This window comes from Crocodylus porosus, unplaced genomic scaffold, assembly GCF_001723895.1.
Source record: "Crocodylus porosus isolate Cpor-Errol unplaced genomic scaffold, CroPor_comp1, whole genome shotgun sequence".
Classification (NCBI taxonomy): Eukaryota; Metazoa; Chordata; order Crocodylia; family Crocodylidae; genus Crocodylus; species Crocodylus porosus.
In genome coordinates this window covers 24,921,436-24,935,517 of record NW_017728947.1, presented here as the reverse complement: position 1 = coordinate 24,935,517, position 14,082 = coordinate 24,921,436, and the positions used below count along the sequence as shown (strand labels likewise).

At 42.6% G+C, this 14,082-nt stretch overlaps 1 protein-coding gene across 1 annotated transcript in view; it reads right to left on the bottom strand.

The window, feature by feature from the left end:
* The window catches only part of KIF18A (kinesin family member 18A), a 77,275-nt gene that overhangs the window by 51,531 nt on the left and 11,662 nt on the right, over positions 1-14,082 (bottom strand). Inside the window, exon 5 of the mRNA XM_019552320.1 lies at positions 11,633-11,830. Within this exon, the coding sequence (XP_019407865.1) occupies positions 11,633-11,830 (198 nt within the window). The remainder of the gene's footprint in view (positions 1-11,632; positions 11,831-14,082) is intronic.

Below are 14,082 nucleotides of genomic sequence, written 5' to 3'. Positions count from 1 at the left end.
GAGGATCAACTCCCTGGACCTGCTCGAGATGCATCTGTGGATGCATGACAGGGTAAGGTTGGCCTTCTTGACTGCCTCCCCACACTGCTGGCCCATGTTCATCGTGGAGTCAATGACGACTCCAAGATCCTTTTCCGTCTCCATGCTGGCAAGAGGGGACATATATATTTTAAACTGATGCATTTTAAATGATGGTGTAGACTTCTAATCATCCCACAAACACAGTAGTATATTTGTGACAGCTGGAATCTTTTATTTCCATTAGTAATCTCTTGAATTACACATATACCAGAGTAGGCGGTCCATTTTAAAAGCATCCACCGGTAAATTTGTTTAGTACCTTCATTGTTCGTTTTCATATTTGCTCTCTATACCTTAGCTAGCTCCCAATGGAATTTTTTTTATGATCTGGACAATCCTGCACTAACAGAGAAAATTGGTTCTGCTAACTTTCAATTTTTAGTATTGACTTTTTCTTTTTTTATATTTTCACTGTGGCCATTAATTGTTCATGAGATGATGGACTTTTAGCTACTCAACATTAAGTTTCCCATTCAATTCAATAGCACTAAACTTGAATACATGAAATACTGGAGGGGAGACTTGGTTTAGGACTGCAGTAGAAAGAGAACTCTTGGAAGGGACAGAGAGAAGGGAACAAAACAAGATTTTCCATTTAGTTTGACAGTTGTCTCTTTTTATATGAGTAGACATATAGTCATGCATCAGCTAACGACACTGCCCATCTTTGCCTTAATGTTTTGCTAAGGAAGCATAAGCATTTCCAGATCTATATTTTACTTGGAATTTTTACCTAAGCTAATTGCACAAGATGCAAGTAAATTTCTTTTTGCCCCATACCTTGTTCTAAAAGTGAAGGGGGTATGTTATTTTGTGCCAAAAACAGAGAAAGCTGCTGCTGCTTTATATTTCCCATCAGTCTGGGTTTATTTTTCCATTCTGCACAACTTTCTTTATTGTGCAGTTTGCCGAGGCTTGACAGTTACTTTCCACAATTTAGTTGTGCCGTTTTCGGGTGCTGTAGTGTTGCAATGAATTTTCTGGCAGATGAAATTTACAGGCACATTACACAGTTTGACAGAAACAGTGAGCTACAAGGATTTCCTAAAGAGAAACTCCCACATCATTTGTGTGATGTTTCTCATTTCTTATGACTGGAATAGCATTATATCAATTATAATAGCTAGCCATACACAAGGGTCCAAACCCCCACATGGAATGTTTAATGAAACACTGCCTTGAATCAAGAAGATAAATTACCTAAGTCCCCACACCTTTAAATAATTAAAAAAAAATATTTTTCAGCTTAGCAACCTAACAGCTCTCAGTTATCTTGTCATATTGTAAGATTTGTCCTATATAGCACTTGAGGCTATGATAATCGGGGTACATTCTTATGGTTCCAAATTAAAGGAATACACAGAAAAAGTGGGTGCAAGGCTCCTCTGTTTAATTGCTGAAAACTTTTCATGGGATAGCATGAAATGAACATTAAAGGGAACCCTGGAGCCTCTACTAATATTTTCCAGCATCAAACTTCTTGAAAGGGTCAGAAAGCAGAAGCTAGCATCCAGAGTAGAGCTAAAGTTTCATAGCTATTTGGGGCTGGAAGGGACCTTACAGATCATCGGGTCCAGCCCCCACCCCTGCACTTGGGCAGGAAAGACTGCTGGGATCTTTTCTAATTCAGCCAATTTGCCTCATTTGAGTTTCATTAAACTTTAAATTTTTTTAGCATTGTAATAAGGAAGAGACATTAACCATTAAAAGGACAACAAAGTGGAAATCAGGAAACCTAGATTTTCTTTTATTCGTTTCACTTGTGACTTAAGCCAACTCATGACCTCTGTATACACAGTTGTAAGTAGGGTAAATATTTTAGTACTTTGGTCATCTAGCTCTAACAAATGGATGATTAGCAATCATTTGATTAACATACTGAGTATTGCAGATAATCCACTAATTTCATATAATGAAATCACTTTATATAGCAATCTCATGGTTAAAGAATGTATTGGAGGCAGGGAGCAAGAAAAAGTTAGAATACACTGTTTTCAAATTACTGTCCCCTCCTGCCCAACTAGACAAGGGCCTGGAAATCTACCCTACCTTCTATTGGAATAGAAAAATCAGCTTTAAGTCTGGTTTTCAGCTATTTATTTTTGTCTGTTCCTAGACTGCCCATTAGGGGCTCTCTTTAAGACATCCCCTTAGATTCAAATAAACAGAAAGAAAGGGACAGCACCAATACAGTGTCTGGGCTTCAGGGAAAGAGACTGAAGATGTAACCCTGTTAAAGTATCAGTGTTCTGTATGACAACCTCTCTTTGATGCTTATCTTAATGTCACCATAAGATATACATGGTCAGATAGCTGGAAACAGTGATCCTTATTTACATTAGTACATATGGTTGACAGAGGGAGAAGTCTCTGTGCTCACTTTAACTGTATTAACTACAATGTAACATTATTGGGGTGCAAGAGAAAAGCCAGGCAAAAGTTCTGAGTAGTCAGCACTCACTAATACTTGTGGGGAGGTCTAAGACGGAGGGATGATCAGCTCCTGAGTGAAAGGCAAAATTTGAGGACCCTCTCTTCAAGAGTTATCCCTGGGATGGCATTACATTTGATCAAGCCTCACAGGGAAGAGTATACATGATATGCAGATCTCAGCAATGGTTCCTATTGAGGCCAGTTACTTATTTTTGAAGTATACATAGAAGGCCTCACTGAGACCTCTACTATTATCCAGAAGATAATAAAAGAGCTAAAATCCCTGAACTTGCTCATGGCATCAGCAAGCTGGCTTGTATTTGCGACTGGGAGTGGTGCTTCCCAGTTACAGTGAGGAGCAGCAATGGTAGAGCAGTGCTCCCGAGTGGTGGTGAAGAGTGGCAACAGCAGTAGCACTAGTAGTGGAGCAGCGGCTCCAGCAGCTTTGAGGAACAGTAGTGGAGCAGCACCCCCTAGTGGCAGCAAGGCATGGGGAAATTTGGGGTGAACAGCTAGCCCCAAACTGGCCTCACTAGTTACCAAATATACTTTGCATTGAAGTAGGAGAGAACTCTAACCATGGTGACCTGTGCAAAACTTAACAGTTGGTTGGGCTGGGCTACTACTGTCCAGGTTTTCCTCCAAGTTGTCATTTCTTCCATTTTTGCCCTTTAATAAATTCTGTTTTAGTATAACACTGACTGCAAATGGGGAAGTTTGTTCATACCCATGGACCATTTATTTTGCCAAGTTTCTGGGTGGAGACTCAAGCCGAGATAGAAAATTCATGTATAAATCCTAAATTGAACGCAGTCTTTGTTACTTCCATCCAGTGCCTAGCAGAAAGGGAAGATACCAATTACTTGCTTTCTATGTAACAGGACTGATTCAGACACATCAGTTTAAAAGCTGGCAGGATGTGGCTCTGAAACACAAAGTTTGCTTTACACAGCTCAGCATCTCAAAGGATATAAGTAGTTCCAAAAGGCACCATTACCATGACATTTTGGGAAAATTACATGCCATGCTTGAACAATCCTAGAACTATTCTAAAGCAGTTCAACAGGAGGTAGACTATAGCTGTTGTTTCACAAGTCATAGAAATACATACAAACCCCTCAGTTGTAAATCCAGAGTTCCAATGTACTTATAAATAGACAAGTCCATAACTATTCTCTGCACTTATCTACATACGTTATGAGAGAAAACACTGGAGAAATAAATAGGTAAAAAAGCAATGAAATTTGCTAGATGAGACAGTAACACACTGATGTAAGCAAATAAATATTCAAATTTAAATTCTGTTACTGAATATACTGTTATTGAAAAGGTACCAATACAAGCCCTGAGATTCTTAGTTGTACTCTTTACCTATGTAGTTATTACAAACATCACTTCAGGTTTCTAAAATCTGAAAGTGTCCATTTTAGAATGACTGAAAAGCAAAACAGTCACTAAGAAACTTTGAGAGACAATCCACCTGGGCAAAACCCCTTTCATTTACTAGCATATATACCCTAGGTTTAAGATTTGCAGGGCAAGAACAAAACTTATTCATGCTTATGAATGCCTTTCTCCTGTGTATTTAAAATATGTAACATTTGGATCCCACAGCAACACTTCATTCTCACAAGTAGAGTGTTCAAAGGCTGAGCATTTTTTTAGAGCAGAATTAAGTAAAACTGAATGTAAAATAGTTTCTTCCATTTTCACAAGTGCAAGAACTACCAATAATTAAGCAAAATAACAAAACAGATTTTAACTATAACTGGCCAGTTAATAACAAAGGGATACCAGTAGAGATACTGCTGCCAGCAGATACGAGACATTTTTCTTTCTAAAAGGCTCCTTCCTTGCAAATGCCATTGAAATGTTATGGCAGAACTCACAGAAAACTGGGTTGGAAGGAACCTCTGGAAGTCATCTAGTTCAACCCTCTGCCTGAGGCAGGATCATCCCTAGCAAACCACCCCATACCCCATGTATTACTAAAACTACATGGTTAACTCTGCCACATAACTACAAGACATAGCACCCTAAAAAGCAACAGGTAAATCAGGCAGACAACTGTTGCTACAAAATATACTTAGATTCAAATATTGTAAGGCTGGAAGGGACCTCAGAAGATCATTGGGTCCAGCCCCCTGCACCGAAAATCAGGTGGGGGTGAAAATCAGGTGACCCCAACAGTTTCCTTTTGAAGGTTTTCAGGGTAGGTGATTCCATCACCTCTGGAGGGAGCTTATTCCACAGTCTGGACACCCTAACTGTGAAGTTTTTCACAAAGTTGAGCCTGAAACAGTCTTCCAGGAGCTTGTGGGCATTACTCCTGGTTTTCCCCAAGGGTGCCCTGGTGAACAGTTGTTCACTGAGGCCCTGATGTAGCGGCAAACTGCTACCAAATCCCCTCTCTACCAAATGCCTTCTCTTTTTAAGGCTGAAAAATCCCAGGTCCCTCAGCCTTTCCTCATATGGCTTGCTGTGCAAGCCTCTAAATCATATGGGTGGCCCTTCTTTGGATTCTCTCAAGTTGTACCACATCATTGTTAAAGTGTAACACTCAGAGCTGGATGCAGTACTCTAGCTGGGGTCTCAGCAGTGCTGAGTAGAGTGGGAGAATCACCTCCTTGGTCTTGCTGGACATGCATCAATTGATGCACGCTGCAGTATTATTTGCCCAACTGGCAGCAGTCTCATTGCCAGCTCATATTCATGCTGTGGTCTATTATTACCACCAGGTCTCTTTCATTCATAGTGCTGGGCAGGTTGGTGTTGCCAAGCCTGTAGGTGTGCAGGGGATTGTTTGTCCTCAGGTGGAGCACTTAACATTTCTCAGCATTGATTTTCATCTGGTTCCAACTTGCCCAACTTGCTAGCCTGACTAAATCCACTTGTATCTGTAGCCTATCTTCAAGTGTGACCAAACTTCCCCATAACTTGGTGTTGTCTGCAAAGTTGGCCAGTGAACTCTTCACCCCTATTTGAGAGATCCAAGGAAGATGGCCATGTCCCCTGCTATAGAGGAAGACAAAAAACACCCACAGGCAAAGCCAATATAAATGTGGTAAAATTTCTCTCTCACCCCACATTAGACAATCAATAGTTAAGGCTTGCCATATCCTTGCTTAATGCTTTATATCATTCAGCAGCTGCAAACTATCAGGTAACACCTATAAACCCTGCAGAGGCATTTCAAGGGAGAACCATTACTCATACATCTTCTAACTCACTGTATTTACCCAAATCCAAGGTGACTGTGAATTTATGATACCCCTCCCACCCAAATGAGAGTCTAGACATAAAAAAAAAAAAAATTATAAATGTTATAATTTTCCATGTCTAGAATCTAATTTTGAAGCATTGTCTTAAAATTTGTCTCAACAACCACTGCAGAAGTACAAAGAGAAGTGGAGGGGTGGGGGGGAAGAGGGGAGAGGAAGGTGGGAGGGGGCAGGCAGCAAGGGAGTCATGTGACCTCATCCTTGTCCCTTGCTGCCTATCCCTTCCACCATTCCCCAGGCCAATACCTACATGTCCGTCCTCCACCCTTGCTGCCTGTCCAACCCCCACTCGTTTGCCCTCCCACATATCCTACCTTCTTCCTGCACGCCACTGGCACCTGCCCTGCCTTCCTGCTTGCGTCTCCCTGCAGTGCCTGTACCCCTGGCACCTGTCCCACACACCCAGCATTTGCTCCACCCTGACCCCTGGTGCCTATCCCCTGTGCTATCCTCCCCCTGCTGCTGGTTGCCACTGCTTACTTTCCTCATAACTCTGGCTCTGGCCCTGCTCCAACCTAGGGTAGGAAGCATAGAGCATGCCCTGTCTCTGGTCCCAGCCCAGTCATGCAGCAGCTGTTGGGGTGGTGGCAGCTCCAGCCCTGACACTGGAGATGGGTCTGGAGTTGGTGCCACCTTTGTGTAGCTAGTCTGGGGCTAAAGGCACTACCTTCTCTGTGCTCCCTGGCTCTGGCCAGGCCCAAAGCTGCAAGGGAAAGGTAAGCAGCAGCTCCCAGAGGAGGTGGCTGCAGGGGCAGTCACTGTCCCCCCACCCCCATTTTTGTACTCAAAACCAAGGTAAGAGTTTTTCCTACCATGCTGACTGGTGCAAGAAAAACCTGTCTTGGATTTAAGTAAATAGGAGAATGCACAATAACACAAATCAATGCATGTACGAAGAACAGCAGTGAATAGGGAGAGGAAACAGGAATGTTTGTGCCCCACTCTGAAGGGGAGCCTTTAAAGGTAAGTTCTTTCTTTAAGTAAGAGTAACTAACCTAGATATCTAGGTAAAGTAGCTGAAGCTCAACAGTTAGATCAATACTTAAGTCCCTTGTTTAATATTTAGGTTCAATTAGGGCAGAGTAAGGCTAAAACAGAAGGTCAATTACTAAGTTCAAAGTTTTTAGTCTAAAGGAACCCATATATCAAAACCTTCTTAAGAGAAAAAACTAAGTATAAAAAATGCAGGCAAAAGTCACACAGCAGCAAGGGAGCTACCCAGTTGGTTGAACTGAGTGCCACATGTATGATTACCTGCCCCAGAAGCAGGTTTTGTATGTGTGCACCCTGTGCAAGGAACTCTTGGCTCTGAGAGAACAAGTACATTCTCTCAGGGCTAGGGTAGCGGAACTGGAGCAGACAGGTTTATAAAAAAGGTTTATAGATAAGGTTTTAAGGGACATTGTACAGCAGTCCAACTGCCACTGTTGCAGCTCTTGTACTGTTCAGGAGGCCTTGGGGATAGAGAACATCAAGTTGGGAAGGGGGGAAGTGATTCCTTAGACAGGACCCACCTGCCAGCTGATGTTATAATGTCCTTTTGCACCGAGGAAGAGGTGCAAGAGGACATTAAATTATTAGGCATATAGCTTTGTTTGTGATGTTCAAGAGGACCACAAGTTGACTTGCCTCTGGGATGCAAAGGTAGCAGACCTCACGAGACGTGTAGAAATGCTGTTAGGGAGGGCTGGGGAGGAGCAGGTGGTCATGGTCCCTGTGAGTACAAACAATGTGGTTAAGGGCAGCAAATAGGTCCTAAAAGCTAAAATTTAGGCTACTAGATAGGAAGATGAAGATCAGGGTCTCCGTGACTGCATTCTCTAAAACGCTTCCAGTGCCATGTGCAGGGCCAGCTGGACAGATCGAGGCCCAGTCTCAATGACTGGCTGAGGTGATGGTGTAGGGAGGAAGAGTTTAGGTGTATTAGAAACTTGGGGACCTTTTGGAACAGGGGGAGTCTATGGAGATGGATGGTCTCCACCTGTGCCAAAATGGTACCAAACTGCTGACATGTAATATTTAAAAGGTGGCAGAGCAGTTTTTAAAGTAAAATGGGGGAAAGCTGACAAGTTCAGAACAGCACACAGTTCAGACTGACACACCCTATAGGTATAAAAATGGGGTAAGAAATAGGGAAAGGACCATAAGCCTTTAATGGGGTAAGAAGTAGGGAAAGGACCATAAGCCTTTAATGATTAAAAAGTCATGCAGAAGCCAACTAGGCAACAAATAAAAAGAATGTTTTTATACTATTGCTACAAGTCTAAGATCAAATGTGGGGGAACGTGAATGCTTAGCAGTAAAGTAAAGAATAACATCAACATAATAGGTATCTATTATAGATATCTTTGAAACATGGAGGAATGAGGGATGCTAATACCATGTCAAATTATACAGGACTGCATTGTACTGATGGGGTAGTGGTACTCTACATCAAAAGACTCCATCAAATTAAATACAGTAGATATTTCAGCTGATAAGAGAGATACCATAGGATGTCTGTGGATAGAAACTCCATGTTTCATTAGGAAAAAAAAAAATATGCCTGGAGATATATTACTGACCCCCAAAGACAGCAGCAGCAAATTAGAAATGCTAAGGGCAACAAGAGAGGCTGCAACAACAGAGAACATAGTAATAATGGGTGAATTCAACTATCCACAATAGATAGGGTCAACCTAACATTAGGCTACGATGCAGAAATCAAATTTATTTATTGAAATTATAAAAGATGGCTCCCTAGAGCAGTTATTTCTGGAACCTACAAGAGGAAAGGCCTAGTTCTTGACTAATTCTTAAGTAGTGTATAGGACAGAGGCAGGCAATTATTTCGGGCAGAGGGCCACTTATGGAGTTTTGGCAAACCATTGAGGGCTGCATAGGTAGCCTTGCCCTTTGATAGGTGCCCCACACCCTGGTTGCCATCTCGGGCCCAGAGTCCTGCCCCCTAACCCCTGACCTTTGCTACCAGAAGTCCCCTCCCTTGCCCTCCGGAAGTACTCCTTTCAGCAAGGGGGTTTGCCAACTTGGAACCAGAAAAATACCAAATAATATTCTAAAAATTAAACATGTACTACAACTATTAATTTAATTTCAAAAAAATATTTTTGTCCTGATTTACACGTGTTTGTGTAGTACACATAGGAGGTGGTAGTATAACAACTTAAAATGAAGTCTTATTCTTATGTGTTGTGGGAGGGTGGGTACAGGTCTGTGTGGATTTTGTATGGGGTTGTTAGTATGTGGAGGGAGGGTGGCTGGGGAGGGTTGTGGCTTGCATGGAAGGGGAGGGTTTGTCAATAGCCTACCCCTCTGTGGCAGGAAGAGCACCCGCCAGCACTCCTGCAAGCCTGGGCTCCATGTTCCTGTTGCTCCTGGCCCTGGGGCACCAGCATGGGTCCCATGCTCCCCCCCGCAAAAATCTGACACCACTGTCCTTCTCCTGCCACTTCTACATCCCGCCTCTGCCCCCACCCCCTGCTCCAGCACCACATCCCAGCTGCTCCTGCAGTCCTGGCAATGCAGCAAGGAACCAGGTGGTGCTGGAACCACTGGTGGGTAAGCGGGGGGGGGGGGAAAATGACTGTGGCAGGTGGTCAGGGCATGTGGAAAAGAGCAACAGGTGGGTGGGAGTGCAGGACCCATTGCTTGGTGTGGAGGAAAGTGGCTCCTTCCTCTCACCGCCGCCAAGCAGTTTTAACTACATCTGCCTGGAGCCTGTGCCACGCTAGGCTGTGGTGTGGCTCCTTCACTGCCGTCTGTGCTGCCCAGAGTGGCAGCAGTGGCTGTGTGGAGCAGATGCATGGCAGCTCACAAGCAGCGAAGGAGCTGCACCACAGCCCCAGCACGGTGGGGCAGCAGTGGGGGGGGGCCACTTCCCCCCCACACCGAGCAGCAGTTTCTGCCCAGCCTCTGCTGCTGCTCAGTCCTGACGGGTGAGCACAGAGCTGGCGCTGAGCCCAGGCTCAGCAGTGGCAGTACGGGACAAACTGCTGCTCAGTGTGTGGGAAAAGCGGCCTCTCCCCCTACTGCTGCCGGCACTGGTACAAAGGGTAAATATTACTGAGCCATTGTGCAATAGTGACCACAGTGCAGTTGGGTTTGACATCCACATAGGAGGGAGAGGAGAAGAAAGCCTGTCACTATTGTTTTTAACTTTAAAAGGGAGACTACACCAAAATGAGGAAGCTATTTAGAAGTTAAAAGGGTCCCCCCCTAAGCAGGTGAAGAATGTGAAGAAGGGATTGCTTAAGAATATCATATTGTAGGCACAGAGGAAATGCACATCGCAAATAAAAAACATGGAAAGTGAACTAAAAGAAAACCAGCATGATTTAATGGTGGAGTTGCAGGGGTAAGAACCAAAAAAAAGCGTATTTAAAAAAATGGAAGTCAAATTCTCACGAGGGGAAGAAAAAGAAAAAAAAAAAAAGCATAAACTTTGGTAAATCAAATGTAAAACTGTAATAAGACAAGCTAAGAAAGAACTTGAGGAGAAATTTACTGGAGTGCAAAAGGTAACAATAAAAATGCCTTTAAGTACATTAGAAGCCAGAGAGTTAGTTGGGCCTTTGGATGATCAGGATGTAAAATATGTGCTAAAGAATGACAGAGCTATTGCCAAAGAAGTTAAATGCATTCTTTGCATCGGTCTTCACTATAGATATTAGGGAGATTCCCTCACTAGATCCACTCTTCTCTAGGCACAAGCCAGTGGAGGTGACCCAAAATGTGGTTTCAACAGACAACGCTCTGGAGGAAATTGGCTACTATTTAGTTTATCAATTGCTGGGACCTGATAGCATTCGCCCTATGGTCCTGAAGGAGCTCAGATTAGAAACTCCCAAGCTCTTAACTGTAGTATGCAAGCTATCACTAAAAACAGGCTCAGTACCAGAAGACTGGAAGGCTGTCAATGGGACTTCAATATGTAAAAAAAAAGGCTCTAGGGGGGATGCAGGAAACTACAGGCTAGAAAGCCTAGCTCCTGTACCTGGAAAGTTGGAAGAAACAATAATAAAGGAGACTTGTTCAGCACTTGGATAAATACGACTTTCTGGGGAGAAATCATGGCTGTGTCAAAAGTAAATCATGCCTCACCAACCTACTAGAGTTCTTTGAGGGTGTCAATAACCAGATGGATCAGGGTGATCCAATTGACATAGGATATTTGGACTTCCAAAAAGCCTTTGACAAGGTCCAACATAAGAGACTGTTAAGTAAGGTATGCAGTCATGGAATGGACAGGGAATGTCCATTTGTGGATTAGAAATTGGCTTACAATGAGATGAGTGGGTAGTAAGTTTAAAGCTAACAAAATGAAGTTCTTTTTCACACAGCGTATAATTAAAAGTGTGGAACTCACTGCCAACAGATGTTGCAGAAGCTGACGGTTTAGCCAGATTCAAAAAGGGAGTGGACAAATTATTGGAGGAAAGGGGCATCAGTAGCTATTAAGCATTGGAGTTAGGGATACAGCCTCTAAATTAGAACTTCCTAGAGCTTAAATGCTGGAGGCTGCAAGTGAGAGAGGAAAGGTTGAAAACAAACAAACAAACAAACAAAAACCCTGGTCAAATCCACCCAGTTCACTCTGCCTCTTAGCATCCACTCTCTGCCACTGTGATGCAGGATAATGGGAAAGACGGACCTACAGCCTGACCTAGTAAATGGCAATTCTTATGTTCTTATGAATACAATTTGGTACTATAATTATATATGATATAATATTGAATAGTATACAAAGAAAAGATGACACCAACTCACACCAAATTGTATTTGAAATGAAACTTGCATAAGGTATAGGTGTTTGAGGGGAAAAGGAAAGGAGTACCTACCTTTGGATCTGCCAAAGCATTAATGACATTTCCAAGAGCCAGCAGGGAACGGTTAATGTTTGCTCCTTCTCTAAAACGGGCTCCTTTGGCATTTGTGGTACTGGCACGCTCAGACCCTGCCAAGTCGATGAGGGACATTTTGGCAATATGAACATTTCGACTGATACTTGCAGTTTTATCTTGCTGCCTTAAATAAATCTATAAAGAAAAAATTTGAAGGGTAAAACAAAACAAAAACCAACACCACCTCTCTCAAAATATGCAACCCAGCAAGTCCCTCCTTATTTCCAAGTAACAGTTCTCATTTAGAGGTTGAAATTTCTAGGGTTTGACAGCTGTTCACAGTCCTCTTCCTAAACCTGCTTATCTATACATACAAAAGTTATTTGGAAGAGTGGGAAGGAGCACTTACATTTTAAAAAAAATTCTTTGCTGTACTTTAGGAGACAAGTCAAGCTTATCCTGCTAAAGAAACACTGTACTTTCAAATCAGTTTTGTAGCTTTGTGACTAAAAAGGCTTCTTGTCTGCCTTCAAGATGTGTGTTACATACTAAGTCTCTTCCAAAAAAGACTTCACATCTTTTAGTCCATGGGTACGGACTGACTTCTCATTCTTCCATAAAGAGAAATTACTTACCAGTAATTGTAGTGCAGAAGTATTGCCTCTGCGTTCATACTTGTGGAATTAAGGCACCACTGCCACAAAACTTTGGGAATCTCCTAGAGCAGTGGTCTCCAAACTTTTTTGATTGTGCACCCCTATCAGTAAAACATTTTTGAGCACGCACCCCCAATATACGTGTATTTATATAAATAGAAGTTCTAATATTTTCTTTCCACACCGCACTTTGGAGACCACTGTTCTAGAAAACTATGTCCATTAGGGCCACTAGCTCCTCCTTTACCCTTTTCCCTTATACAGGGCTCTGAAGGTACAAGAGGGGGAGGGACCCAAATGCCTTCAGTTTCCTTCCATTAACTCAGGAATTCTTCTCCCAGGTTTCTGAGAAAAGTAGGGAGCAGGAATATACTGAGTCAACACTGAGAACTACAGTTACTGGTCCATACCTTCTCTTCCTTTTTGAGGTAGCCCCTGCATATTTCCATTTGAGAGAGTTCAATGAGTACTAAATGCCCTGCCCTTGCCCCTCCCCTTGTTTGGAAGGCTAGGAGCCTGGGGGAAAAACATGCAAGAGACTACTTCAGACAGAACATTTAAAATTAAAAAGTAAGCAATACCACATTTGCTCCACAGTGCCCTTACATATACATGATCAATTAAAAGGATAGTGTCTCATCAAGTGAGTCTAGGCTTAAGTTACAGCTGCAAGGAATGCTGTTTTTATTCTGTAAAATAAACCTAGTGTAATCTGAAAGATATTTGAACAGATGCACCACACATTGCTGAAGAAAGAACTGAAGGAAGGGAATACTCTAATCTACCATCTGAGATTTCTGATAACTAAGGAGAGGAGAAAGGATCAATGAGTAGCTTACTCCTCTTTCAGCGAAGCTTTTTACACAACTGGAAGCAATGACTCATGTTCTATAGTATTGGGGATGTGTGTATATCTAGAACCAGCCCACCAGAGACTGGGTGACAGATGTCACTTAAATAGGAAAGCTTTCTAGAAACAATATTTTTAAGCATGACAACTCCAAGGACCCTACATTACTGGGAAAATAGATGCAACATACTTTTTCACACTACTCCAAGAACTAGAACAATGCACAACTTCCTGAGTGCCAAACTGCAGACATTGCCAAGGGTACTAAAATATTCGTCATAACTGCTTTTCTAAGCCAGAAATTTACTGAAAAGCTCTTTGTATCTGGATTTCTTGGGCACTCTATCTAGTTGTTCAATATAAATTTGAAAACTACTTTTTTTTTTTTTGCAGTACAGAGTTATTGGTTAGCTCTACTACCATCACTAACTCTATGGGAGCTCAACTATGTTAGCAACAGCAGAAAAAACAATTATCAGTGAATTCTTAGTACAAATAAAGCTTAATCTAGCCCATTTAGGTAAAGAGTAAGTGCAACACTCCCTCCCCACAAACATGCAAATACATTTAGTTCATGTAGCATATCTTTACCAATAAAATCAACATTGCCCCTCCACTGTCAGTTTTGCATTCTCAAATACAGGCAACCCTAGCCACTTGCAGGGGATACGAGAATGTATCCCCCGTGAATGGCAAAAATCTGCGAATAAGGCACTGTGTTCATGAATGCCATCTGCATTCATGAACTCAGTGCCCACAGCAGGTGTGTGTGCGCGGAGGAAGCACGGCTGCTCTGGAGATGGCGACAGGAGCCCAGTGGCAGCAAGTGCAGAGTTCCCAAGGAGCTCCTTTAAGCATATTTAAGAAGCAGGTTCGGCATTTGCGAATACTTGAAACTGCGAATGATGAACCCATGAATAGCGAGGGTTTCCTATACTGTA